Here is a 27,062-nt window from a genome sequence, read left to right as displayed (position 1 = left end):
ATTATGAACAACCCAATGAAGCTGCGATCAAAAATCTCCCAAAAAACAAAAGCCCAGGACCAGATGGCTTCATAGGAGAATTCTAGCAAACATTTAGAGAAGAGCTAATGCCTATTCTTGTAAAACTCTTTCAAAAAATTGCAGAGGAAGGAACACTTCCAAACTCATCCTATGAGGCCACCATCACCCTGATGTGAAAATCAGACAAAGACAACACAAAAAAACAAAACTACAGGCGAATATCACTGATTAACATAGATGCAAAAATCCTCAACAAAATTTTAGCAAACAGAATTCAGCAAAACATCAAGAAGCTCATACACCATGATCAAGTTGGGTTTATTCCAGGGATGCAAGGATTCTTCAATATACACAAATCAATCAATGTGATACACCATATTAACAAATTGAAAGATAAAAACCATATAATAATATCAATGGATACAGAAAAAGCCTTTGACAAAATTCAGCACCCATTTATGATCAAAACTCTTCAAAAAATGGGCATACAAGGAACCTACCTCAACATAGTTAAGGCAATATGTGATAAGCATATAGCAAACATTATTCTCAATAGTGAAAAACTGAAAGCATTCCACCTATGATCAGGAACAAGACAAGAGTGTCCACTTTTGCCACTATTATTCAACATAGTTCTGGAAGTCCTACCTACAGCAATCAGAGAAGAAAAAGAAAAGGAATCCGATCGGAAAAGAAGTAAAGCTCTCACTCTTTGCAGATGACATGATACTGTGCATAAAAAACCCTAAAGATAGTATCAGAAAATTATTAGAGCTAATTGGTGAATTTAGCAAAGTTGCAGGATACAAAATCAATACAGAAATCACTTGCATTTCTATATACCAATAACAAAAAATCAGAAAGAGAAATTAAGGAATCGATCACATTCACCATTGCAACAAAAAGAATAAAAGATCTAGGAATAAACTTACCTAAGGAGACAAAAGAACTGTATACAGAAAATTATAAGACACTAATGAAAGAAATCAAAGATGACATGAACAGATGGAGAGATATTCCGTGTTCCTGGGTAGGAAGAATCAATATTGCAAAAATGACTATAAACCAAACATAATCTACTGATTCAGTGAGATCCCTATCAAATTACCAGTGGCATTTTTCACAGAACTAGAACAAAAACTTTCACAATTCTTATGGAAACACAAAAGATGCTGAATAGCCAAAGCAGTTTTGAGAAAGAAGAATGGAACTGGAGGAATCAACCTTCCTGACTTCAGATTATACTACAAAGCTTCAGTCATCAAGACAGCATGGTATGGCACAAAAATAGAAATATAGACCAAAGGAAAAAGACAGAAAACCGAGAAATAAACTGATGTACCTATGGGTACTTATTTTTGACAAAGGAGGCAAGAATATACAATGGGGCAAAGAAGGCCTCTTCAATAAATGGTGCTGGGAAACCTGGACAGCTTCATGTAAAAGAATGAAATTAGAATGCTTCCTAATACCATATACAAAGACAAACTCAAAATGGATTAAAGACTTAAATGTGAGACCAGAAACTGTAAAACTCTTAGAGGAAAACATAGGCAGAACACTCAATGACATAAATCAAAGCAAGATCCTCTATGACCCATCTCCTAGAGTAACAGAAACAAAAACAAAAGTAAACAAGTGGGACCTTATTAAACATAAAAGCTTTTGCACAGCAAAGGAAACTATAAGCAAGGTGAAGACAACCCTCAGAATGGAGATAATAATAGCAAATGAAGCAACTGACAAAGGATTAATTTCCAAAATATATAAGCAGCTCATACAACTCCATACCAGAAAAACAAACAACCCAATCAAAAAGTGAGAAAAAGACCTAAACAGACATTTCTCCAAAGAAGACATACAGATGGCTAACAGACACATGAAAAGATGCTCAACATCACTCATTATTAGAGAAATGGAAATCAAAACTACAATGAGATATCACCTCACACTAGTCAGAATGGCCATCATCAAAAAGTCTACACACAATAAATGCTGGAGAGGGTGTGGAGAAAAGGGAATGCTCTTGCATTGTTGGTGGGAATGTAAACTGATACAACTACTATGGAAGATGGTACGGAGATTCCTTAAAAAACGAGGAATAAAACCACCATACAACCCAGCAATCCCACTCCTAGGTATATACCCTAAGGAAGTCAGAGTTGAAAAAAATACAAGTATCCCATTGTTCATTGCAGCACTATTTACAATAGCTAGAACATGGAAGCAACCTAGATGTCCTTTGATAGATGAGTGGATAAAGAAGTTGTGGTCCATATACACAATGGACTATTACTCAGCCATAAAAAGAATGCATTTGAGTCAGTTCAATTGAGGTGGATGAACCTAGAATCTATTATACAGAGTGAAGTAAGTCAGAAAGAGAAAGATAAATATCATATTCTAACATATATATATGGAATCTAGAAAAATGGTACCGAAGCATTTGTTTACAGGGCAACAATGGAGAAACAGACATAGAGAATAGACTTGTGGACATGGGGAGAGGGGAAGAGAGGGTGAGATGTATGGCAAGAGTAAAACATGGAAATTTACATTACTGTATGTAAAATAGACAGCTAACAAGAATTTGTTGTATGGCTCAGGAAACTCAAACAGGGGCTCTGTATTAACCTGGAGGGGTGGGATGGGGTGAGAGATGGGATGGAGGTTCAAAAGGGAGGGAATATATGTATATCTATGGCTGATTCATATTGAGGCTTGACAGAAAACAACAAAATTCTGTAAAGTAATTATCCTTCAGTAAAAATAAATAATTTTTTTAAAAAACATAGGTCAACTTTTACTAAAAATAAAATTTACCCTGTTTTAAAAAAGTTTTTTTTGAAACAGTTTTGATCTAGAAAAAAATAGAGTAACATAACATGTATCTATGTACTGTCTATCCTGGCATTTTTACCTTTCCAAACTACATATTGAATAAGAAATAAACATATTTGCAGGGTTTATAGTATGGAGAGTTATAAGGCAAGAAGAACATCTTATTACAACCCTAAGGAAAATCTAGTGAAATGTATAGACACCTGAATGTGGTTGAGAAGCACTCTCTCAGTAGAGTCACTTCTGGTTCAGGACTGAGTTATTAGCTCTTGACCTCAATTCAAGCTTAAGTCTCTATCTTTGGAATGATAGTGGTAAAAGAGTTAACTGTTATTTACAAAATTGTCTGGTAACTGTGTTTGGCAGTAGCTACAGTGAGTTCTGGCTCAGAATCAAACAAGAAGCTGAGTAACTATTTTACATAGAAAATACCAATACTTTTTATTTTTCTTCATAGTTCCTAAAAACTGCAACCTGGGAAATAACATTTCTTTTTCATGCAAGACCTGTCACCAGGCAATGTTGATCCTTCCTTTAAATAACATTGTGTGCTAAGTCGCTTCAGTCATGCCCGACTTTTTGCAACTCTATGGACTGTAGCCCACCAGGCTCCTCTGTCCATGGGATTCTCCAGGCAAGAATACTGGAGTGGGTTGCCATGCCCTCCTCCAGGGCATCTTTCCAACCCAGGGATTGAACCCTGGTCTATGGCATTGCGGGAGGTCTCTGCATTGCAGGAGGATTCTTCACGGACTGAGCCCCCAGGGAAGCCCTTAAATAAGTAGTGTGTGCATGCCAAGTCACTTCAGTTATGTCTGACTCTTTGCGGCCCCATGGACTACAGTCCATGGGATTCTCCAGGCAAAGATACTGAAGTGGGTTGCCATTTTCTCTTCTGGGGCTCTTCCCAACCCAAGAATGGAACCGACGTCTCATGTGTCCTGCATTGGCAGGTGGGTTCTTTACCACTACTGCCACCTGGAGACATTAAATAAATAAAATGGAGATTAAATAACATTTTATTGTTGTTGTTCAGTCACTTAGTCATGTTCAATTCTGCTGCATGGACTACAGCATGCCAGGCTCCCCTGTGCTTCATCGTCTCCCTGAACTTTGTCAAACTCATGTCTGTTGAGTCAGTGATGCCATCCAACCATTTCATCCTCTGTCGTCCCTTTCTCCTGCCTTCAATCTTTCCCAGCATCAGAGTCTTTTCTAATGAGTTGGCTCTTTGCATCAGGTGGCCAGGGTATTGGAGCTTCAGCTTCAGCATCAGTCCTTCCAATGTATATACAGGACTGATTTCGTTTAGGATTGACTGGTTTGATCTCCTTGCAGTAATTTTGCAAGGAATTCTCAAGAGCTTTCTCCAGCACCACAGTTCAAAAGCATCCTCAGCCTTCTTTATGGTCCAACTCTCACTTCCATACATGACTGTTGGAAAAAGCATAGCTTTGACTACATGACATTTTACCAAAGTGATGTCTCTGCATTTTAATATGCTGTCTAGGTTGGCCATAGCGTTTCTTCCAAGGAGCAAGTGTCTTTTAATTTCATGGCTACAGTCACCATCTGAGGTGATTCTGGAGCACATGAAAATAAAGTCTGTTGAAGGAGGAGCCAAGATGGCGGGGGAATAGGATGGGAGACCACTTTCTCTCCTACAAATTCATTGGAAGAACAATTGAACGCAGAGCAAACTTCACAAAACAACTTCTGATCGCTAGCTGAGGACATCAGGAGCCCAGAAAAGCTGCCCATTGTCTTCAAAAGGAGGTAGGACAAAATATAAAAGATAAAAAGAGAGACAAAAGAGCTAGGGATGGAGACCTGTCCCGGGAAGGGAGTCTCAATAGAGGAAGTTTCCAAACACCAGGAAACCCTCGCACTGGCGGGTCTGGGGGAAGTTTTCAAATCTCGGAGGGCAACCTAACTGGGAGGAAAAATAAATAAAACCCACAGATTACGTGCCTAAAAGCAACTCCCAGCAGAAAAGTACCCCAGACACCCGCATCCGCCCCCACCAACGGATAGGAGCGGGCAGCATTGCTTAGGGTAAGGACCGGGCCTGAGTGCCCTGAGGGCAATAGGAGGGAGCTTTTGTGAGATTCCAGCTTAAACTGTGGGATAGCAAAAGAGAGAGAGAAAATTAACCGGCCCGAACACACTGCCGGCCATTCGCAGAACAAATGGTCTGAGCAAGTCCAGAGAAGAGCTAGCCTGTGGCGGACCCGCCCAGCCCCGCCGGAGGCAGGAGGCAGGGGGAGGGGAAAGGGGCAAACTCGGCCCCAAAGACGGCATCCCCTACCACACTGCAAACAGGCCTCCAGTTTCTAATCAAAGACCTCCTGAGATTCTGGATGGTCGACATCCGCTGGGAGGGTCGCGGCTAAACTCAAGGCGCACACACCCAACCGGCACGGGTGGAAACTGAGGCTGGGGCCGCGGAGGGGAGAAGGCGCACCGCACCCGGGGAGAGTGCGCCCGTCAAGCCCCTGGCTGCCTGAGCTGCTCCGGCCGGGGAAGGCACAAAACGCAGGCGCAACTGAGTCCGCGCTTTTGTGGAATACCCAAAACTGGAACCGCACGCAACGCAGGGCCTGCTCCATATAGAGCAGCAGGGAGCCTGAGCAACAGAAACGGGGAAAGCAGTGCCCCTCCCTCCCTGCAGCGTGACAGAACTAGCGAACCTGAACAAGAGACCACCTCCGCCCGCCTGTGTCAGGGTGGAAATTAGGCACTGAAGAAACCGGCAAACAGAAGCCAAGTAAACAAAGGGAACCGCTTCAGAAGGGACCGGTGCAACAGATTAAAATTCTTGTAGGTAACACTGACTACACCAGAAGGGGCCTATAGATATCGAGAAGTGTAAGCTGGAACGAGGAGCTATCTGAAACTGAACCGAACTCACACTGACCGCAACAGCTCCAGAGAAATTTCTAGATATATTTTTACTCTTTTTTCTTTTCTTTTTTATTTTTTCTCTTATTTTCTTTTAAAATTCCCTATTACTCCCCCACTACTCCTTAACTTTCATTTTCATATATTTTTCTGACTTTTTTAATTAGGAAAAAAAATTTTTTTCTTGTTTTTTTCTTTTCTTTCTTTTCTTTTTTTCTTTTTCTCTTATTTTCTTTTAAAGTCCTCTATTACTCCTCTACTACTCCTTAATTTTCATTTTCATTTCACTATAACCTTGCAAAAAAAAAAAGAGAAGCCCTATTTTTAAACCGAACTTCATATATATTTCTAAAATTTTTTGTTTTTGCTTTTAATATTGTATTTTTAAGAGTCTAACCTCTACTCTAGATTTTTAATCTTTGTTTTTCAGCATGTGATATAAATTGTGGACATTTAAGAATCCAATATTCAGTTCCCATTTTCATTCAGGAGTGTGTTGATTACTCTCTCCCAATCTTGACTCCGTTTTCTACCTCAGAACACCTCTTTTTCCTCCTTTCCCCTTCTCTTCCGAATCCAACGCTGTGAATCTCTGTGGGTGTCTGGGCTACAGAGAACACTCTGGGAACAGACAACTGTGTAGGTCTGTCTCTCTCCTCTTGAGTCCCCCTTTTTCTCCTCCTGCTCATCTCTATCTCCCTCCTCCCTCTCCTCTTCTTCATGTAACTCTGTGAACCTCTCTGGTTGTCCCTCACAGTGGAGAATCTTTTCACCATTAACCTAGAAGTTTTATTATCAGTGCTGGATAATTGGAGAAGTCTTGAGACTACTGGAAGAATAAGACTGAAATCCAGAGGCAGGAGACTTAAGCCCAAAACCTGAGAACACCAGAAAACTCCTGACTACACGGAACATTAAGTAATAAGAGACCATCCAAAAGCCTCCATACCTACACTGAAACCAACCACCACCCAAAAGCCAGTAAGTTTCAGAGCAAGACATACCACGCAAATTCTCCAGCAACGCAGGAACATAGCCCTAAGCGTCAACATACAGGCTGCCCAAAGTCACACCTAACACAAAGACCCATCTCAAAACTCATTGCTGGGTACTCCATTGCACTCCAGAGAGAAGAAATCCAGTTCCACGCACTAGAACACCAACGCAAGCTTCCCTAACCAGGAAACCTTGACAAGCCAATCGTCCAACCCCACCCACTGGGTTAAACCTCCACAATAAAAAGGAACCACAGACCTCCAGAATACAGAAAGCCCACTCCAGACACAGCAATCTAAACAAGATGAAAAGGCAGAGAAATACCCAACAGGTAAAGGAACATGAAAAATGCCCACCAAGTCAAACAAAAGAGGAGGAGATAGGGAATCTACCTGAAAAAGAATTTAGAATAATGATAATAAAAATGATCCAAAATCTTGAAAACAAAATGGAGTTACAGATAAATAGCCTGGAGACAAAGATTGAGAAGATGCAAGAAATGTTTAATAAAGACCTAGAAGAAATAAAAAAGAGTCAATTAAAAATGAATAATGCAATAAATGAGATCAAAAACACTCTGGAGGGAACCAAGAGTAGAATAATGGAGACAGAAGATAGGATAAGTGAGGTAGAAGATAAAATGGTGGAAATAAATGAAGCAGAGAGGAAAAAAGAAAAAAGAATCAAAAGAAATGAGGACAACCTCAGGGACCTCTGGGACAATGTGAAACGCCCCAACATTCGAATCATAGGAGTCCCAGAAGAAGAAGACAAAAAGAAAGGCCATGAGAAAATACTCGAGGAGGTAATAGTTGAAAACTTCCCTAAAATGGGGAAGGAAATGGCCACCCAAGCCCAAGAAACTCAGAGAGTCCCAAACAGGATAAATCCAAGGCAAAACACCCCAAGACACATATTAATCAAATAACAAAGATCAAACACAAAGAACAAATATTAAAAGCAGTAAGGGAGAAACAACAAAACACAAAGGGATTCCCATAAGGATAACAGCTGATCTATCAATAGAAACCCTTCAGGCCAGAAGGGAATGGCAGGACATACTTCAAGTAATGAAAGAGAATAACCTACAACCTAGATTACTGTACCCAGCAAGGATCTCATTCAGATATGAAGGAGAACTCAAAAGCTTTACAGACAAGCAAAAGCTGAGAGAATTCAGCACCACCAAACCAGCTCTTCAACAAATGCTAAAGGATCTTCTCTAGACAGGAAACACAGAAAGGTTGTATAAACGTGAATCCAAAACAACAAAGTAAATGGCAATGGGACCATACCTATCAATAATTACCTTAAATGTAAATGGGTTGAATGCCCCAACCAAAAGACAAAGACTGGCTGAATGAATACAAAAATAAGACCCCTACATATGCTGTATACAAGAGACCCACCTCAAAACAAGAGACACATACAGACTAAAAGTGAAGGGCTGGAAAAAAATATTTCTCACAAACAGAGAACAAAAGAAAGCAGGAGTTGCAATACTCATATCAGATAAAATAGACTTTCAAATAAAGGCTGTGAAAAGAGACAAAGAAGGACACTACATAATGATCAAAGGATCAATCCAAGAAGAAGATATAACTATTATAAATATATATGCACCCAACATAGGAGCACCGCAATATGTAAGGCAAACGCTAATGAATATGAAAGAGAAAATTAATAGTAACACAGTAATACTGGGAGACTTTAATACTCCACTCACAACTATGGATAGATCAACTAAACAGAAAATTAACAAGGAAAGACAAACTTTAAATGGCACAATGGACCAGCTAGACCTAATGGATATCTATAGGACATTTCACCCCAAAACAATCAACTTCACCTTTTTCTCAAGTGCAAATGGAACCTTCTCCAGAATAGATCACATCCTGGGCCATAAATCTAGTCTTGGTAAATTCAAAAAAATTGAAATCATTCCAGTCATCTTTTTTGACCACAGTGCAGTAAGATTAGATCTCAATTACAGGAAAAAAATTGTTAAAAATTCAAACATATAGAGGCTAAATAACACGCTTCTGAATAACCAACAAATCATAGAAGAAATCAAAAAAGAAATCAAAATATGCATAGAAATGAATAAAAATTAAAACACAACAACCCAAAACCTATGGGACCCTGTAAAAGCAGTGCTAAGGGGAAGGTTCATAGCATTACAGGCTTACCTCAAGAAACAAGAAAAAAGTCAAATAAATAACCTAACTCTACACCTAAAGCAACTAGAGAAGGAAGAAATGAAGAACCCCAGGGTTAGTAGAAGGAAAGAAATCTTAAAATTAGGGCAGAAATAAATGCAAAAGAAACTAAAGAGACCATAGCAAAAATCAACAAAGCTAAAAGTTGGTTTTTTTGAAAAAATAAATGAAATTGACAAACCATTAGCAAGACTCATTAAGAAACAAAGGGAGAAGAACCAAATTAACAAAATTAGAGACGAAAATGGAGAGATCACAACAGACAACACTGAAATACAAAGGATCATAAGAGACTACTACCAGCAGCTCTATGCCAATAAAATGGACAACTTGGAAGAAATGGACAAATTCTTAGGAAAGTATAATTTTCCAAAACTGAACCAGGAAGAAATAGAAGATCTTAACAGAACCATCACAACCAAGGAAATCAAAACTGTAATCAGAAATCTTCCAGCAAACAAAAGCCCAGGACCAAATGGCTTCACAGTGAATTCTACCAAAAATTTAGAGAAGAGCTAACACCTATCTTACTCAAACTCTCCCAGAAAATTGCAGAAGAAAGTAAACTTCCAAACTCATTCTATGAGGCCACCATCACCCTAATTCCAAAATCAGACAAAGATGCCACAAAAAAAAGAAAACTACAGGCCAATATCACTGATGGACATAGATGCAAATATCCTTAACAAAATTCTAGCAAACAGAATCCAACAACATATTAAAAAAATAACACACCATGACCAAGTGGGCTTTATCCCAGGAATGCAAGGATTCTTTAATATCCACAAATCAATCAATGTAATACACCACATTAACAAATTGAAAGATAAAAACCATGATTATCTCAATAGATGCAGAGAAAGCCTTTGACAAAATTCAACACCCATTTATGATTAAAACTCTCCAGAAAGGAATAGAAGGAACATACCTCAACATAATGAAAGCTATATATGACAAACCCACAGAAGCATTACCCTCAATGGTGAAAAATTGAAAGCATTTCCCCCTAAAATCAGGAACAAGACAAGGGTGCCCACTCTCACCACTACTATTCAACATAGTTTTGGAAGTGTTGGCCACAGCAATCAGGGCAGAAAAAGAAGTAAAAGGAATCCAGATAGGAAAAGAAGAAGTGAAATTCTCGCTGTTTGCAGATGACATGATCCTCTACATAGAAAACCCTAGAGACTCTACCAGAAAATTACTAGAGCTAATCAATGAATACAGTAATGTTGCAGGATATAAAATTAACACACAGAAATCCCTTGCATTCCTATACACTAACAATGAGAAAACAGAAAGAGAAATTAAGGAAAAAATACCATTCACCATTGCAACAAAAAGAATAAAATACTTAGGAGTATATCTACCTAAAGAAACAAAAGACCTATACATAGAAAACTATAAAACACTGATGAAAGAAATCAAAGAGGACACAAACAGATGGAGAAATATACTGTGTTCATGGATTGGAAGAATCAATATTGTCAAGATGGCTATACTACCCAAAGCAATCTTATAGATTCAATGCAATCCCGATTAAGCTACCAACAGTATTTTTCACAGAACTAGAACAAATAATTTCACAATTTGTATGGAAATACAAAAAACCTCGAATAGCCAAAATAATCTTGAGAAAGAAGAATGGAACTGGAGGAACCAACCTGCCTGACTTCAGACTATACTACAAAGCCACAGTCATCAAGACAGTATGGTACTGGCACAAAGACAGAAATATAGATCAATGGAACAGAATAGAAAGCCCAGAGATAAATTCACGAACCTATGGACACCTTATCTTCGACAAAGGAGGCAAGGATATACAATGGAAAAAACACAACCTCTTTAACAAGTGGTGCTGGGAAAACTGGTCAACCACTTGTAAAAGAATGAAACTAGAACACTTTCTAACACCATACACAAAAATAAACTCAAAATGGATTAAAGATCTAAATGTAAGACCAGAAACTATAAAACTAGAGGAGAACATAGGCAAAACACTCTCTGACATAAATCACAGCAGGATCCTCTATGACCCACCTCCCAGAATATTGGAAAAAAAGCAAAGATAAACAAATGGGACCTAATGAAACTTAAAAGCTTTTGCACAACAAAGGAAACTATAAGCAAGGTGAAAAGACAGCCCTCAGATTGGGAAAAAATAATAGCAAGTGAAGCAACAGACAAAGGATTAATCTCAAAAATATACAAGCAACTCCTCCAGCTCAACTCCAGAAAAATAAATGACCCAATCAAAAAATGGGCCAAAGAACTAAACAGACATTTCTCCAAGGAAGACACACAGATGGCTAACAAACACATGAAAAGATGCTCAACATCAGTCATTATCAGAGAAATGCAAATCAAAACCACAATGAGGTACCATTACACGCCAGTCAGGATGGCTGCTATCCAAAAGTCTACAAGCAATAAATGCTGGAGAGGGTGTGGAGAAAAGGGGACCCTCTTACACTGTTGGTGGGAATGCAAACTAGTACAGTCGCTATGGAGAACAGTGTGGAGATTTCTTAAAAAACTGGAAATAGAACTGCCATATGACCCAGCAATCCCACTTCTAGGCATACACACTGAGGAAACCAGATCTGAAAGAGACACATGCACCCCAATGTTCATCACAGCACTGTTTATAATAGCCAGGACATGGAAGCAACCTAGATGCCCATCAGCAGACAAATGGATAAGGAAGCTGTGGTACATATACACCATGGAATATTACTCAGCCATTAAAAAGAACTCATTTGAATCAGTTCTAATGAGATGGATGAAACTGGAGCCCATTATACAGAGTGAAGTAAGCCAGAAAGATAAAGAACATTACAGCATACTAACACATATATATGGGATTTAGAAAGATGGTAATGATAACCCTATATGCAAAACAGAAAAAGAGACACAGATGTACAGAACAGACTTTTGGACTCTGTGGGAGAAGGCAAGGGTGAGATGTTTTGAGAGAACAGCATGGAAACATGTATATTATCTATAGTGAAACAGATCACCAGCCCAGGTTGGATGCATGAGACAAGTGCTTGGGCCTGGTGCACTGGGAAGACCCAGAGGGAGCGGGTAGAGAGGGAGGTGGGAGGGGGGATCGGAATGGGGAATACATCTAAATCCATGGCTGATTCATGTCAATGTATGACAGTACCCACTACAATACTGTGGAGTAATTAGCCTCCAACTGATGAAAATAAATGAAAAAAAAAATTAAAAAATCAAAAAATCAAAAAAAAGGAAAATAAAGTCTGTCATGGTTTCCATTGTTTCCCCACCTATTTGCCTTGAAGTGATGGACTGGATGCCATGATCTTGGTTTTTTGAATATTGAGTTTCAAGCCAGTTTTTTCACTCTCCTCTTTCACTTTCATCAAGAGGCTCTTTAGTTCCTCTTCGCTTTCTGCCATAAAGGTGGTGTCATCTGCATATCTGAGGTTATTGATATTTCTCCCTGCAATCTTGATTCCAGCTTGTGTTTCATCCAGCCCAGCATTTTGCATGATGTGCTCTGCATATAAGTTAAATAAGCAGGGTGACAATATATAGCCTTGATGTACTCCTTTCCCAATTTGGAACCAGTGTGTTGTTCCAGGTCCGGTTCTAACTGTTGCTTCTTGACCTGCATACAGATTTCACAGCAGGCAAGTGAAGTGGTCTGGTATTCCCATCTCTTTAAGAATTTCCAGTTTGTTGTGTTCCACACAGTCAAAAGCTTTAGCATAGTCAATGAAGCAGAAGTAGATGTTTTTTCTGGAATTCTCTTGCTTTCTCTCTAATCCAGTGGATGTTGGCAATTTGATAACATTAGTATCTGCCACTTACCCTATTTCCAAGGGCACATTCCCTTTCCCAGTCCTGATCACTGACCAGATATAATCTCATTATAGCTTTTTTGAATCCCCTTACTTGGATTTTTCCCAAATTAAATGGCATCTTATATTGATTTGCAATTGTGAAAAAACAGTGGTTTTGCCTACAGGTAAAGAGGAGTGATCTACATTGTTCTAACCAACTGGATATATCATTTTTCTTTTTTTTTTCTATTTTTTATTTAAATATTGAAAAAAAAATTTTACACTGTTGTGTTGGTTTCTGCCATGTAACAATGCAAATCAGCCATAATTATGCATGCATTCCCTTCCTCTGTAGCCTCCCTCCCCTGCCCCCAGCCCATCCCGCTAAATGATCACAGAGCACCAGACTGGACTTTCTGTGCAACTTCTCACCAGCTATCCATCTTATGTCTGATAGTGTATATATGTTGATGCTACTTCCTTCATTCATCCCACTCTCTCCCTACCCTACTGTGTCCACAAGTCCATTCTCCACATCTATGTCTCCATCCTCTCCCTGCAAATAGATTCATCAATATCACTTCTCTAAATTCTGTACATATGTGTTAATATACTGTAATTGTTTTCCTCTTTCTGACATACTTCACTGTTTAACAGGCTCTAGGTCCATCCACTTCACTAGAGCTGACTCAAATTCATTCTTTTTTATGGCTAACATTCCACTGTCTGTATGTACCACATCTTCTTTATCCACTCATCTTTTGATGGACATTTAGGTTGCTTCCATGTCCTGGCTATTGTAAGCAATGCTGCTATGACCATTGAGGTACATGTGTCTTTCAATTATGGTTTTCTCAGAGTATATGCCCTCAATGGGACATATTATATATTTGTCTTTTTACTGACTCCCTCAATCCTCTCAACCATTTCTTGACCCTTCTTTTTCTTTCTTTCTCTCCTCCATGTTCTTTGTTTTCTAGTACTTCTTTCTCATCCTACATGCAATAAGGACAAGAAAGAGAGAGAGGGAGGGATGGAGGGAGGGAGGAAGGAGGGAAGGAAGGGAAAAAGGAAGGTAGGAAGGAAAGAAGAAAAAAATTAACCTGGCATAATCAAGACTGAGGATGAAGGAATTAGACTTGAAGAAAGATATAGACATAATTGATTGAAATCTATAGGACGGTAGCAAAACTAATAGCTCATATTTTAAAAATAAGCCTGGGAAGCTTTCCCAAACTTTCTAATTTTATTCATAGCAAAGTTTTGGATTAAATAGTCATTGTTATCTGGTAAGGTATCCTTATAACACTAAACTTGTCTATTTAAATTTTTTCTTTATTGAGATAAAATCCACCATTTTAACCATTTTGAAGTATATGATGCAGTGTTTTGTTTTGTTTCATTTTTTAGCATATTCACAATGGTGTGCAACCAACTCTACTAATTCCAGAATGTTTTCATTACCCCCAAAGGAAACCCCATATATATTAAGCAGTTACTTCCCAATACCCCACCTCCAGTCACTCACAATCACTAATCTACTTTCTGTCTTTATGGAATTGTTTATTCTGGACATTTCATATAGATGGACTCATACAATATGTGGCCTTTATATTTGACTTCATTCATTCAACATTAGATTTTCAATTTTCACCCATATTGTAGCATATATCAGTTCTTCTTTATTTTTCTTGCTAAGTATGATTCCTTTTAATGAATATATCACATTTTATTAATCTACTCAATAGTGGTAGACACTGGGTGGTATCTGCTTTGACTATTATGCATAATTATGCTACAAACATTTGTATTTATGTTTGGGTGTTTTCTGTTTTCTGTTCTTTTGGGTGACTATATAAGAATGGAATTACTGGGTCATACAGTAGCTCCATGATATGACATGACATGAGTTTGAGCAAACTCTGGGTGATAAAGACAGGAAAACCGGGTGTGCTGCAGTCCATGGGGTCACAAAGAGTTGGGTGTGACTTAGCAACTGAACAACAACCACAAAGAGTAGCTTCATGTTTAAATATTAGAGGAAATGCCAAACTGTCTCCTACAGTAGCTACATTTTACATGCTCACCAGCAATGTATGAGACTTCCAGTTTCTCTATATCTTATTTTCCTTTTCCTTTAAAAAATTATAACCATCCTAATGGGAGTAAAGTGCTATCTCATTGTGGTTTTGATTTGCATTTCCCTAAGGATAATGATATTGAACATTCTTTCATGTGCTTATTGGACATTTGTTTACCTTCTTTGGAGAAATGTCTATTCAAATCTTTGGTCCGTCTATAAATTGGGCTACTATCTTTTCATTGTTGAATTATAACAATTATTTAGATATTTTGGGTCTAGATCTTTATCAGGTAGTGATTCTTAAATGTTCTGTCATTCTATGTGTTTTCACTTTCTTGATAGTGTGTTCCTTGATGTACACATTTTAGCGCAGTTCAATCCATCTTTTTTTGTTTGTTGCTATGTTTTTGGTATTATATTTAAGAAATATCTGCTTAATCTAAGGTCATGAAGATTTACACTAAGATTTCCTTTTTAAGAATTGTACAGTTTTAGCTCTTATATTTAGGTCTCTGATCCATTTTAAGTTAATTTTTGTATATATTAAAAGTGTGAAGAAGAGCATCAAATTCAAAGCCCAGAAAGAGTCTGGGCAAGGAGCAAAATGTTTCTTAGAATCATTCAGCAATGAAAGAGAAAATTTCTTTTTCTTTTTTCCTATGAATGAAAGACCTAAAGTTTCAGAATAAAAATATTAGATACCTTTTATTGAGTGCTTACTGTTCCAGTCACTGTCATAAAAAAGAACACACTTAGGTTCTTTTTCACGATATTTAATTCTTACATCTGTGCTATAGTGTGGTATCTTATGTCAGCAGAACACGAGTCAAGTAGTCATCTACAAATGTGATTTTTAAGAAACCATTTTGAGGAGAAACAAGGGATGGGGCAGGAGGACAGAGAAGCGGAAGAAGCCAAATAAGAATGTGTTTCCACAACCTAGATGTCCATCAACAGATGAATGGATAAGGAAGTTGTGGTACATATACACAATGGAATATTACTCAACTATAAAAAGGAATGCATTTGAGTCAGTTCTAATGAGGTGGAGGAACCTAGAGCCTATTATACAAAGTGAAGTTAAATCAGAAAAAGACAAATATCATGTATTAGCACATGTATATGGAATCGAGATAGTACTGGCAATCCTACTTATAGGGCAGGAAAGAAGACATGGACATTTTGGACACAGTGGGGGAAGGAGAGGGTGAGATGATTATCTTGTAATTTAAAAAGCTAATAAAATTTAAAAAGGACAAAAAGAAAAAAACAGGCTTCCAGGAATACTCCAGCAGATGATGCTTCAGCCTGATCCCACAGAGGAACTCTGGACTGTAAACTGCAACTCATATTTATCCACCAGGAGGTCAATGAGCTAGACTTTTATTTTCCTTAATCGTCAGTCATTGGCTAAGGGCTATCCGGGGGATGTATAAACACGGAGGTGCTGGGGCTCACTCTGCCTGTGGGCAGAGGTGGTCTGGTAGCCAAGGGCAGCTCCTCCAAAGAAGAGTCAGGTGCTTTCAGGTGGTGAGTGGTAGAGCTGATTACTGGAAACAAAAGGAAGCTGAAGCTGGAGAAAGGGTGTTTCAAAAATATAAGGGGGACCCAAGAGGATCTGAGAAAGCACCCATGAGTCTGCTGCAGATAGTTATATTTTTTCCAGTTTAGACAGAAAGAAACAGAAAGGCTAAGTAAGAGTCACTAGGAGAACGAGTGCCAGCGTATCTGACTCCAAACTCCTTTCCCCTTTAATGTGGTACCTCCAGTCATGAAGATGCTCTCATGGGAACTTCTCATTCTCTCTTGGGAACTTCCAAGAATCTCCTTTCTCGTATATCACTGGGCTGTTTTCTTCAAACAGTAAACTTTTTCAGATATTCTTTGAGATCTGTAATGCATACAGAATTTTGTATGTGTGTGTATGTGAGTGCATGTGTGTGCTTTTATCTTCTGGGAAGAGAATCTATGGTTTATGCAAATTTCTTAATGGAAAATAAAAAACAAAATGTTTAGAAGCATTATTTTAAAAAGATCATTTTCTATATTTACCTATTTTCTTGCCTAGGATATTTTTTTTTTACTTGCTTATCACTCTTTTGTCTCTAAATCATTGTTCTTAGGAGCTCAAATTATGATCATCACAAATGGCAATTTAGGATGATAAAATCTTTTTCTTCCCTTCTCAGAGCACCACTCTTACTGCATCTGAGAGGGATTGGTATGAACTCTTTTTTAAACATTTGGTATAATTCAGCATTCAAGTCCTCTTGTCCTAGGCTTTTATTGTTGGAAATGTTTTTATTACTGATTCAATTTCTTTTCTTATAATAAGTCTTTCAGATTTTTATTTCTGACCAGTAGTACAAAGAACTTACATATTATTTTGTTAGGGGGAAAGAGTTTACTTAAAAATAAAGCAAAAAGTTCACTTGGGGCCTTAAGTGGTTTGTGTTTTCACTGATCAATTCAACTGGATAATTGCCAGATATTCACTTAGTGTCTGTATGACATACACGCACACATACAACCTGGCCATCTAGTGATATTTTTAAAAAGCTATTTTTAAATCCTAGTAATTTTCTTGAATGTTTTTCTTATGATTATGCGATACAAGTGGACAAAGTCTTTCTGTGTGCAGTTAACCACTAGGACTTCCTTTATAGAGTGAGTCTGAGGGTGTCTCTGTAAAGAAGGGACATTCTAAACTTTAGCACTGTAGGGCTGAGCCCCATGGACTGAGAAAACTCTGAGGCTTTGCAAAGAGGGGTATTGGGTAGAGGAGACTGATACTCAAGGTTGTAGGGCGTGGTGGTGGTATAGACTTAGAGCTTTGGGTGCCTGGATATATGGATGGCCCCAACCTAGATCCAGGCTCTGGAGGTACCAGGAGAAAATCTCTGACAGAGAAGTGGTGACTTTCCCATAAGTTATGCTGAAAAGTGGGTAAGGGTCAAATACACTCATAATCTTAGCCACTTTGGCCAAGTAATGCTCTTAGATTGTTTTACTCCCACCTATAATCCACCCTTCAGCCATCCACCACCTTGGGTCCCATTTTGCTTTTTCCATGTTATATTTGGATATAATATAGTTTAACATTGTTAAATTTCAGGAGTGATCTATCTTACTAATGCTCCAAATGAGGATGGCAGGCTGCAGGTTGTGGTGAAGAAGTGTGAATGAAAGCAAGATACCTGCTCTCTCTGGAGAGCGCCAAACATAGAGTAAGCACAGGGCAATATCTGTCAAAAGAACAGAAGACGGAAGGAAGGAACGATTCTGTGTCAATGAGGCAACACGGAGCCCAAGTTTACTGATTTCTTCTTAAAGAGAGAACAAGATATTTCCCCCCATACACGACTGCCTCGGCATTTTAGATTGGAAATGAAATGTGGCAACTTCATTTTTTCATTTCCGCAAACGTCCACTGCACTACTACCAGGTATGAGGGGTGAGGAGTCGTCAGGGACGCGTTTACACTACAAAATACGTAGAGAGTGGATGCATCTTTTCCTCTAAGCTCAAAGCCAGAGTCCCAGAGGGCAGAGAGACAGGCATTCTGCGCTGGGGAGCAAGGCGGTCTTCCCACTTGTGGGACGAGATGGCGTCTGTCCGGGTCACTGGGAAGACCCCTCACCACCCCCCACCCGCCACCGCCCAGGATTACTCTGGGAATAAATCTACCCAGACCACGTTATGCAAAGACTGAGCGGTGCTCTGGGGTCCCCCTCTTCTGGCCCGGGCGTGCAGACTCGGGGCTGTGCCCGGAAGCATCCTTGATGTCACCTGAGCGTTGAGGTGGGGAGAGTTGCTTCTCCCCTCCCTCGCCCCCCCCCCCGCCCCACCCCGAGCCGACAGTGTCGCTTTCTTGGTTCTTTGGAGAGCTTTGGGTGTGGAAAAGTGTCCTCGGTCCCAGCTCAAGATGGGAGAAGAGGAAGCAGAGGGAAGGAGATGTGGGGAAAGGGACTTCCTTGCTCAGGCTTGACTGGCGCAGGTGAGGAAGTGAGTTCTGAGCAGAGCATCTGTCAGGATGGCAGACAGGTGGAGACAGGCAGTCCCGCCTCGGCCCACCCGGTTCCCAGGGAGGTCAGAGCTGTACCTGGGCCGGGCCTTTCTTCTCCGCGACGCCCGGGGGATCCCGAGCCGCGGCCTCCGCCTCCGCCCCAGCGGCCCCGGGTCCCCAGCCCCGCCCCGCCCCGCCCCGCCCCGGCCTCCCGGCTCCGCTGGGCGCCGGTCGAGCGGCGGGTGCCCAAGCCTCGGCGGCCAGGAGGATGGCCAAGGTCCCGGAGCTGGAAGACGCCTTCCTGCAGGCGCAGGCTTCTCCCCCGGTTTCCCCCGAAGTCCAGGAGGAGTGCTGTGTGCAGCTCCTGGGCAAGGGTTTGCTCGTTTACCCCGAAGAAAGGGTGTACCTGGCGGCCGGAGCGCAGCCGGGGCGCGCGCTGGGCAGCGGGGAGAGAGCGGACGACCCGGAGCTGCCCGGGGGAGTTAAAGCCGGTGAGTGCTCTGCCCTCCCGGGACGTGACTGGGGGACTCGGATGTGGTTCTAAAAGGGCCTCCAATGATAAAGATAAACACATCGCAAACGTACTTGTGTTTCCCCTAGGAAAATGCTGGTCAAATAGAAATGAAGTCTAAGGGATTTTGTGTAACTCTCTCTCCCCCATAGACCACCCCGTTTGACGCCAAGATACATTTAGGGGCTAATTAATTGATGTTATATTCTGGTTTTCTTTATCATCTTTTCAACTGGCAATCAGAAATGCATTTAAGCAATGGTAACTTTTCCTCCGAAGAAGAGGATGCGGATAATCCAGACAGCAAAACCAAAGCAGCCGATCCACACCTCTCGCAGAAGAAAACCGTCACACAGATGATGAAGGATAAAAAGCAGCAGACCCAGCTCACTCTGCGGTGGTAAGGCTCGCTCAGGGGGCTGCAGCACCTGCTGAGTTTTTAAAGTCAGTACATTCAGATTCGCTTTTCTCCATTTGGTTCTCTCTCAAACTTTCTTGGAGGAGTTTAAAAGATCAATTAGAAATTCATCCAAAAATTGTTTTCACTGGATGTTTAGTATAGAGACATATTCTGGTACGGGTAAAAAATGATCTGCGATGCAAATAAAAACCATCACTTTATTCATTATTGGCTAATTTCTTTGTAATTTCTTTGTTGTAGTTTCATTATTGTAATTTCTTTGAAAGTAAGCAATAATGATATGACTTACTTGTTTAACATGCAATCAACTCAGCCCTTATAGATTTGTTATTTGGTAATTTTATGTTTATAAAACATGATTCTTAAAAATAACTTAAAAAGAGGAAGGATCTTAACATTACCTTTTACCATAGAGCGCAAATTCAAAATTGTGTATCAATTGTGTATCAGTTCAGCCGTAAAATGAAATATGTTTGAACTAGAAGACATAGATCCATCAGTTAAAATGGTGCTATTAACTTAAATATTCAACTATTTTTATAGTAGCTTTTATATATGATTTATTACAGTGAAATATCACTAATTAGATTTTGTGGAAAATCTTTTAAAATCAAGAGTTTATCAGTAGGCTCTCTAAATAAAGGTCCTACAGAAACCTTTATAATATTGTTTCAAAAGGAAGAGGAATCTAAAGTAAAAACACAATATTAAACTTCCCTTTGTAGGGTAAAGAACTTTCCTCCCAAATTCCAAATAGGATGCAAATAAGTAAAAATGTCTATTTGTTGATAAGTTAACACAGTCTGTTTATATGTAAAATGTGATCTAAATCTTAGAAAAATACAATAGAAAAAACAGTATCTTAATAAAAACTAGTACATTTTATTTCATTTAAACATTGAATTACAATTTGCATACACTAAATGTTTGTGATTGTGTCCTTAATTCTTCCAAACATTTGAAATATAACCTTAATATCCTTCTAAATTTATGGTCTATCTATTAAAGTTGATATCTCATTTATTACTTAAGAATATACTAGAGCAGTAAATAATTGAGCTAATTATCTTAAATATTTAGGAAGCTGCTATTTTCTTTAGGATAATTGGAGCAAAAAGGTTTTGACTTCAAATATATTATGAAGGCTTTTTGAATGATCACTTCCATTCAATTTGAGTGAATGGGAACAAACTTGGGTTTTTATTTTATAAATACATTACAATTAAAGAAAAAAGTCATATCCAAAATTAAGATTGTATTTATGTCTAGGATTAGTCAGTATTTTGAAGACAAAAACAATGCCAACAATGTCAATATAGCCAGGTGAAAAAGTGGACATTATATGTGTCATTTAAATAGTTGAATATTTCTCAGTAATTTTCATATTTTTTGAGACTATAAAATATCATCATTTTTGTTTGAACTGTCACACTCTCACCCCCTCCCAAAGAGATGCATAGTTTTAAAAAAACCTACGTGAGTTATTTACCTTTTGATAATTTTCCCTTATAATTACAGATTATAGTGGGGATGTTAAAAATTAGAATTAAAAATTAAAGTGAAAAAATCTGCCTGAGTAGCTTCAATTATCACTGTCAACTAGGTGTTTGGTTTTATGCATGCAAATTTTACTGGGATTTCCATCTTTCTATGACAAAGGAAATAAAGAACCAAATCCCAGGAAACACACCCTGTAGCTTTTATCTCACACACCTTGGGAACATGTTAAATCAGATATCTTGAAAAGTTTCACTCAATTTTAACCTGAATGTATATTCTATATTGTGTTGCTCCTGTATAGTAGTAATTATGATTTTACTGTACATAAAGAGAATGTAAGTAAATTTTAGCCATTATCATCTACTGTAAGGGTAGAAGAATTGAAAGCAGAATCCACAAGTTCTGATTTCTTGATTGCTGTTCAGGTATTTGTAACACTTAAATATATATTATTACATTAATATAAATTGTGTGCAATTGCAATTGCTGGTATCCAAATTAAATGGAATTATTTCTAAATTTTCAAAGATTATATGATTATGTTTATAATATAGAACCAAATTTAGTGTCATGTTTGGAGGCATCTATAGAGAATAACATTATGTCTCGTGAGTACAGGATCTTTTAGGTAATTATAAGTACTGATTACAGCAAAAAAGGGTAGAGATAGAAATAAATTGGTACTATTTCAAACTCAAAGTTAATTTATGCTTATGTATTTTGCAAATAAATGTGTCACCATACTTCCCTAACTATTCAGTGTTCAGAACTACTTTGTAAGTGAAAGTAAGAGATTGTAGGCATTCACCAACCTGAAGCCTCTCGAGAATGTTATTTTAAAAAACCATCACCTTCAATTTCACTATTCGAATTTGGTTATCACACAGCAAAGCATGATGAACAGTGAAGATTTACTCAGAAGTAAGGTATTCAGGCACGTGGACCAGGCAGAAGTGATTTTGTCCTAGCCATGGTGTTTTAACTGCACTAACAGGTCTTCACTGAGGTTCTTGCTCTTCTAACTTTATTTCTTGTGATCGTATTTTTAATATTATCCAGAATAAAAGAAGTCTACTTATGTCTGGTCATGAACTCATTCATATAGAGTCTGTGTTCAAAAGGAACACTAAAAAATGTGAGGGGGGAAGGAAAGAAGAAATTTAAAAAAAGGTTTGAACTAATTCTTTGCCCTTTTTCTTAGGCTTGAAGAGAATTACATTGTATGTGAAGGAGTTTGCTTACCACGGTGCATCCTTTATGCACACTATCTAGATTTCTGCAGGAAAGAACAGCTGGAGCCAGCCTGCGCAGCCACCTTTGGAAAGGTAAATACCACATTTTGGCTATACTACCTTACAACTAAAGTCATGTGAGGCAGGCAGTATGGAAACAAACTTAACTGTTCAAGTTTTCATACAGAATATTAAGAGATCTGTTTTGTAAATGAAATCTCTTAAGGACTGCATTTGCAACTACTATATGTTTAATGTAGATTTTACCTACTGTTTGTTTTACCTTGAACTGTAATTCTATATGTTTTAAATAATAGAACCCTGGCTATCAGAAGATTTAATGTGACCTTAAAAGAAGCTCCATTTGAAGCTCCATTCCCTTCAAAGAGGGGTACATTAAAAAGAATGGTATGGCCTATACTGAGAAGCAAAACTAAGTGGAAATGACAAGTATCTTGTTAATATAATTGGTGATTGCATTTATTCTATTTCAGAAACAGTTCTCTTAATCCTTCATTTGCTCTTAAGTATATTTACACCCCAAACTCCCAAAGTGTTGTGATGGGATTGGTTAAATTTCTCTCCTTTAAAAATACTCCTTTTTACTGAACCTGTGTGGTTAGGATGCGAATCTCTATAACTGAATGCTTCTGTATTTACATACATGGGTCTCATTTTAAGAATTGGGAAACAGTTTCTGTCTCTTGAGAAAGTCTTGTTTTTTGAGATTCTCGTCCTGCTGTATTGTCTCAGATATCCCAGAGAAATTGGAAGTTTAGATCTCAGCTATTATATCTCTTAGCAACTGAAATCCAAATTCTAGCCTGTAGAGGGACTCGTTGTATTAGAAAATAATGATGACTATGGTCTGCTTCTCATTTTTTTAAAAATAAAATAATTTATGAATTTATTTTGAAAACTTATCTGTTTACAGCACACAATGTGATGAGGGCATGGTAATCCAGTGATTTTGGTTCCAGCCTAGACTCTAATTTGTTAGGAGACCTGAAAAGCACTTAACGTCCTCAAAACTCAGTTCACTCATTCTCTAAAATGAGGAGGTTGCATAAGATGACTTCTAATATCCATTTTAGCTATAATATTTTACTAGGCCTCCTTATGATAGTAATTCTTAACTGTTTGGAGAGCCATGAAACACTGAGGATATGATAAAAACTATAGAACCAGTCCTCAAGAAATTGACGCATATTAATGCATAAAGTTTGCCATGGAGTCTTTAGAAGATCATGTCTGGATCTCCTAAGATTCAGGTTAAAACCGCTGTTTTTATGCAGGAGAGATTTTTGTTCATTACTCAAGCGCTAATTTTTAGCCAGTTTAGAGAAAAAGAATTTAAAACACTAAAATTTGAAACCACAGAAAAGAAAAAATTTAAAACACTGCTGTGGAGATCTGGTAAGACAAAGAAAATTTCCATGTCCTTTCAGAGCTGGAGATAGATATTTAATTTGGGTAAATCTCTGCAAAGAATTACTATAAAGAAACCCAAATCTTCCCACAAAGTATATCAATAAAGTAATAATTGATCTAGTAGTAACATCAAGCAAGAGCACATATTGGTATAATCTGCTTTGGAAATTGAGAAAAGGGCAATGGAACAATATCATCAAAAAAAAAAAAATACCTCTCTCCCTGTGCAGATGTGTCATTATGTATCAATATGTGTATGACATTATTTTTTCCAGACTAAATATTTACTCAAAGCTCAACATTTGTTTTCTAGAATTAATTGATCATGAGAGCCTTGCCATAGAACCACACACCTCCTAAAAACTAAAGTAATTGACTTTCTTTTCAGACAATTCGTCAAAAATTTCCTCTCTTGACAACTCGGCGGCTTGGAACAAGAGGCCATTCAAAGTAAGGCACATGAATGAGCATATTTCAGATCTGTACAACATGGTACCTTATACATGAGGACTAACACAGTGTGAAACAAGGATTGTCTTTATTGATGAATAGAACGAGGTATTCTCTTCTTGATAAAGCAGAGAACTGCTTTACTAACTATTAAGACCTAAAAAGAAAAAAAAATAAATGAATTTTAGAATAATGTTTAAAAAGCTAAATTTACACAGAAAAATCATTTTTTTTCTGGTGAAATAATCGTTTTTATTTATTTTACATTATTTATTTGTTTTTGGCGGTACAGGATCTTTGTTGCTGCTTGGGCTTTTCTCTGGTTTCAGCAAGTGGGGGCTGCTCTAGTTGAGGTGCACAGGTGTCTCATGGCGGTGGGCTCACTTGTTCTGAGCACAGACTGTAGGGCGCACAGGCTTTAGTTGTGGTTCCCGGGCTCTAAAGCACAGACTCAGTAGTTAGAGTGCACAGGCCGTTGCTCCATGTCATGTGGGATCTTCCCAGACCAGGAATCGAACTTGTGTCTCCTGAATTGGCAGGCGGACTCTATACCACTGAGCCACCAGGGAAGTCCTCTGGTGGAATAATCTAAATGAATCATTTATATAATCTTAAAGCCACAGCTGAAGGTACCAGCATCATGAAAAGGAAATGCAAACGGATACCTAAGTGACTGGGTGGAATCCACACACTTCCAAAGAGCAGGAAGGGGCAGGGAGGGTTTGAACACGGTCCAGGTTCTTCCTCTGGTTTTCTTTCCCAGATAATAATTTCTTTATATTACCCTCTTTTCCATTCAAGACAAATGACAGGCACAAATGACTCAATGGAAATATAAATATAAAATAAACAGTCACGTTTTCTCTCTGTTGGTAACATTAGCTTTTACTTATTTCTTGGGACAATCTCTGTGGAATCTTCAGTTACAGGTTCCTGTTCATCTGTTATTTCTTTTGTCCACCATTTTTTTAGTTTTTCCTTTCCTAATGTCTACAGACATATTCAGATCTCTTCTGTGTTGATAAAAATAAAATTATCTCAAACCTGCTATACTCTTCAATATTGCTTTTATTTTTCTTCTCTGCTATTTCTTGAGAGTAGCTATCTGTTCACTTACCTTACCACTGATCACATACCTCAGTCTTGTCCATTTCTTTACCTGGGCAAAAACTCAATGGCCTGTTTTTACTGTTACTGATCTTCCTAGGCACCTGTCTAGAGTTTGAATCCACTGATAATGTACTCTTAAAATAAATAAATGCATAAAGCTTCCGCTATGGCTTTTCTGTCACACCACTATCAAGTCTTTTTCCCTCTTCTGTCGCTTGTTTTCCAGTTTATCCAGTGTCTCTTTCTGCCCTAATATCTAGTCCAGCATCGTCCAAAAAAAAATAATGCAGCCATGTATTTAATTCAAAATTTTCTAGAAGCCACGTTAAAAAAGTAAGATGAGACAGATGAGATTGACTTTAATATGTTTTATTTAAGTCAACATATCCAAAACATGATAATTTGACCATATAAAAAATAAAATTATTGATGAAATATTTTACATTCTTTCTTTCCTACCAGTGTTTGAGATCCCACGTGTATTTTATAGCTGCACTACATAGCAATTCAGACTAGTCACATTTCAAGTGGCTCAGTATACACATGTGATTTGTGGGTATTCTATTGGCTAGCTCAGCCTTAGTCATTTGCCAAAAAAATAGATCCTATTTCATTATGAATTCTCTTGAATCTATGTCTCTCTCCATTCATATTTTCAAAACCTTACCTTGACGCTGTCTTTCTAGTCTGTTCAATATAGTTCTCATCTTGACCTTGTGAAGTTCAGATTCAATCTTTTCTCTGTCATCCTCAGAGACTTCCACCTGCTCATGACAAACTTTTCTAACCTTGACACTAAAGGTCCATTACGATTTAGTGCCAAACCATTTTCTTATTATCTGCACCTTGCTTTTCAGCATGCAGCCTGTGCTCTCACCAGTTTATTGATCAGTTAGTTCTCTTTGCTTCCCTCTCAACTGCCACTGTTTTGTTCATGCTGTCTTCCTCCATGGAAGATCTCCTTTTCCCTAGAAGGCAGTTGAAACCCTATCCATTTAAAAGAATGTCTCCTGAACTTCCTCTTCTTTTGAATCTTTTCTTTGCCTCTTGATGTTTTGTACGCTTTTCCTTTGCACCCTCATAGCAGTTTTTGATACCTATCCTAGTGGGAAATTAACTTATCTCTTCCTCTCAAAAGATAGTGTTTTGAGGATAGAGACTTTGTCTCACCCATTCTTGTATTTTTCTGTGGTCTGCTATGTAATAGATTGGACTCTCCTGGTGAAAGGTAAAGTTGCTCAGTGGTGTCCAACTCTTTGCAACCCCATGGACTATACGGTCCATGGAATTCTCCAGGTCAGAATATTGGAATTGGTAGCATTCTCTTTCTCCAGAGGATCTTCCCAAGCCAGGGATTGAACCCAGATCTTCTGTATTCTGGGCGGATTCCTTACCAGCTGAGCCACAAGGGAAGCCCAGGACTTCCCTGGTGGATCAGTGGTAAAGAATCCTCTGGCCAGTGCAGGAGATGTGGATTTGATCCCTGGGTTTGATTCCCTGGATTGGGAAGACCCCTCGGAGAAGGAAA

General features: G+C 38.5%; 1 protein-coding gene across 1 annotated transcript in view; it reads left to right on the top strand.

Moving 5' to 3' along the window:
• The window catches only part of RFX6 (regulatory factor X6), a 118,218-nt gene that overhangs the window by 49,070 nt on the left and 42,086 nt on the right, over positions 1-27,062 (top strand). Inside the window, exons 2-4 of the mRNA XM_020901722.2 lie at positions 19,634-19,790; positions 22,513-22,636; positions 24,363-24,424. Of these exons, the coding sequence (XP_020757381.2) occupies positions 19,636-19,790; positions 22,513-22,636; positions 24,363-24,424 (341 nt within the window). The 5' untranslated portion in view covers positions 19,634-19,635. The remainder of the gene's footprint in view (positions 1-19,633; positions 19,791-22,512; positions 22,637-24,362; positions 24,425-27,062) is intronic.

The sequence above is a fragment of the Odocoileus virginianus genome, chromosome 19, assembly GCF_023699985.2.
Source record: "Odocoileus virginianus isolate 20LAN1187 ecotype Illinois chromosome 19, Ovbor_1.2, whole genome shotgun sequence".
Taxonomy (NCBI): Eukaryota; Metazoa; Chordata; class Mammalia; order Artiodactyla; family Cervidae; genus Odocoileus; species Odocoileus virginianus.
The sequence above is the reverse complement of the archived record's forward strand: the minus strand, read 5'-3'. Positions and strand labels throughout refer to the sequence as shown.